Source organism: Acanthisitta chloris, unplaced genomic scaffold, assembly GCF_000695815.1.
Source record: "Acanthisitta chloris isolate BGI_N310 unplaced genomic scaffold, ASM69581v1 scaffold13921, whole genome shotgun sequence".
Classification (NCBI taxonomy): Eukaryota; Metazoa; Chordata; class Aves; order Passeriformes; family Acanthisittidae; genus Acanthisitta; species Acanthisitta chloris.
In genome coordinates, this window is record NW_008654425.1 from 10454 (window position 1) to 12759 (window position 2306).

At 39.8% G+C, this 2306-nt stretch overlaps 1 protein-coding gene across 1 annotated transcript in view; it reads right to left on the reverse strand.

Annotated features, from left to right (window-relative positions):
• The window catches only part of TJP2 (tight junction protein 2), a gene marked incomplete at its 5' end in the record, with an annotated part of 10075 nt that extends 7781 nt beyond the window's left edge, over nt 1-2294 (reverse strand). The window contains 3 exons of the mRNA XM_009083523.1: nt 1-85; nt 1291-1501; nt 2186-2294. Of these exons, the coding sequence (XP_009081771.1) occupies nt 1-85; nt 1291-1501; nt 2186-2294 (405 nt within the window). The remainder of the gene's footprint in view (nt 86-1290; nt 1502-2185) is intronic.
• Between the last annotated feature and the right edge of the window lie 12 nt (nt 2295-2306).

A 2306-nucleotide genomic window follows, 5' to 3' on the forward strand; every position in this document is an offset into this window, starting at 1 on the left:
TCGCTGGCCACGTGTTCTCCAGAAGTCTGCTCTATCACTGGAGCCATCTTTTTGGGAATTTTGAACACTGGCCATCTGTTCAGCTCTGACAGAGAAAGCACAGAGTTCATTTTCACAGAACTAGTCAAAAAGGGCAAAGGTATTTTTCACTGAAGAAGGATGGATTTTGAATTTACATCAGGCAATTTGCCAGACAGACAGGCACAAGTGGAGGGAAAAATAGGTAGGCCCAGATGTCCTTGCCTTGGAGCAAACACAATGTCAGAACGATGCTCCAACTTGCCACATCTATAAGCTGCTGGGCAGTAAGGAGTCCTGAGGTCTTAAACTCTTAACTCACACAAGCATAAATAAAAGAATGCGACTGCAAAGAGGTGGTGAGAGAGTGCAACGCAGAACTAAAGGCATAAGAAATTACTGTCAGTATTCTCTTCTCTATTATGGCTTCTAAGTTGCTACAGCATAGAAACAAAGACTGGCCTGATCAGATCAATAGAGGTGAGAATTTATTAACCAAGAAAGAGAGAGGGGAATCACATAAGCAGCATATTTCATGAACTTGCATATACAATGCAATTGTGAGCTTTTTCCTCCAGCATAAAATCACAACCATTCTCACGAATTTAAAAGCTACAGTCTAAAAATACCTTTTTTCTGATTAATTTTAGTACTTTTACTCAGTATGCACATTTGAATGCTTATTATTACCTCTCATGCATTTTAACTAGGAGAGCAGAATACAAGTACCAAAAATATTAGCCTCAGAGTAAATTCTTGAAACACTTTCCGTAAGGATATACAAGAGAAATTTAAGTGCTGAAGTTCTTTCAGAAGATGCCACCAGAGTATTCTGGTAATGAGCTTCCAAAGGTTAGGGTTTTCTGACTGGGTCTTTTTGGTTTCATTCAATTTGGTTTGGTATAGGGTGAACAGAGAAGCAGGGGGGAAAAGGCCAAAAAATGGAAAAACAGGATCTGTGACCCATTCTCTGGAAGAGGAACTAAAGCAGCTAAGGGTTTGGTGGACTACTGAGACAGAGCTCTAGGTCTGTGCTGCAAATACATGATCTAGTATGTAGGTAACACCATTCTCTCATAGCCTCCTTGTATAATACCATGGTTCTAAAATCTACAGTTTCTACAATCATAACTCTTGCAAAAGTAAAGACAAAACAATTTATTCATTCTTATAAGGGGGAATAAAAAGGAAGAAAGGTATGACATAGGAAGGAAAAATAACTCTGGGAAGAAGTTATTTTTCAATGGGCAGGAAGACAGGCTGTCACCTTACCTGCTCTTATTTGGAATAAGGCCCTTTTCCAGTTCATTTCCAATTCTCACAGCCAGCCAGTTTCCCAGTTTGCCATCATACAGCGTATCAACTACTCTAAAGATCTCCCCTCTGGTGAATGCTAAGCTCTGTGGTGATTCTTTTTCACACTCGAAGTGACTCCTGATGAAGAATGAATCTCCTCTGCCACAGGCCATGATGTCTCTGTAGACTAAAACAGGACCTCCCTTTTAGTTTATATTTTTTTCACACTTGAAAGATTAAGTTGTGATTCAACTTAACAGTTTTGGAATTCCACCCCTCCACTCAGAAAGATGTAAAAAACCCAGACTTGACAGTCGTTGCCTTACACACATTTTATCAAGAGCATTCCATACTTGTATGTGTACAGCCCTTACAGCTCTGGGGAGAGGAGGCACATAGCACACTGCCAATGCAAAAGGCAGCTATGATACTGCAGTATTACAGCAGGCTGTGCCTCCAACAGGAAAGCAAGAGGCTTTGCTTGCTTCTTAACTGTTCTTCAATAAAACTGTCCATTTGCTGCTGACTGAATCCCAAGGCACAGCAGAAAAGGAATGGTATCAGTATATCTTCTGCCAGCTGCTACAGACAGAAAAGCAGAAGAAAAAAACCAGTATTTTGCCACTCTTCAGGATTAGGAGATACTATTTGCAAATAATGCAAGAGAGGGAGAAATGCTTTGAAAAACACATCACATGCACAGCTGTATGACCCTCCTGGCATGGAATACAGCTATGTTCTAAACTTGTGAAAAGGAGGGTAACTAAAATGCTATCAAGAACAAGCACAAGAGAGATTATTTGTGGTTTCACCTACAAAGTAGAGTTTAAAAGCTTCATAAATACACATATATTTTGTTCAAAGCACCTACCTTCATATTTGCTTTGAGCCAAAATTGTCACTATTTCACCTTTGGGAATTTCTAGGAGATACAAAACAGCATCTTCCCGAACAATACCTCTGAAGTCTTGAGTGTTTACCTATATGCCAAA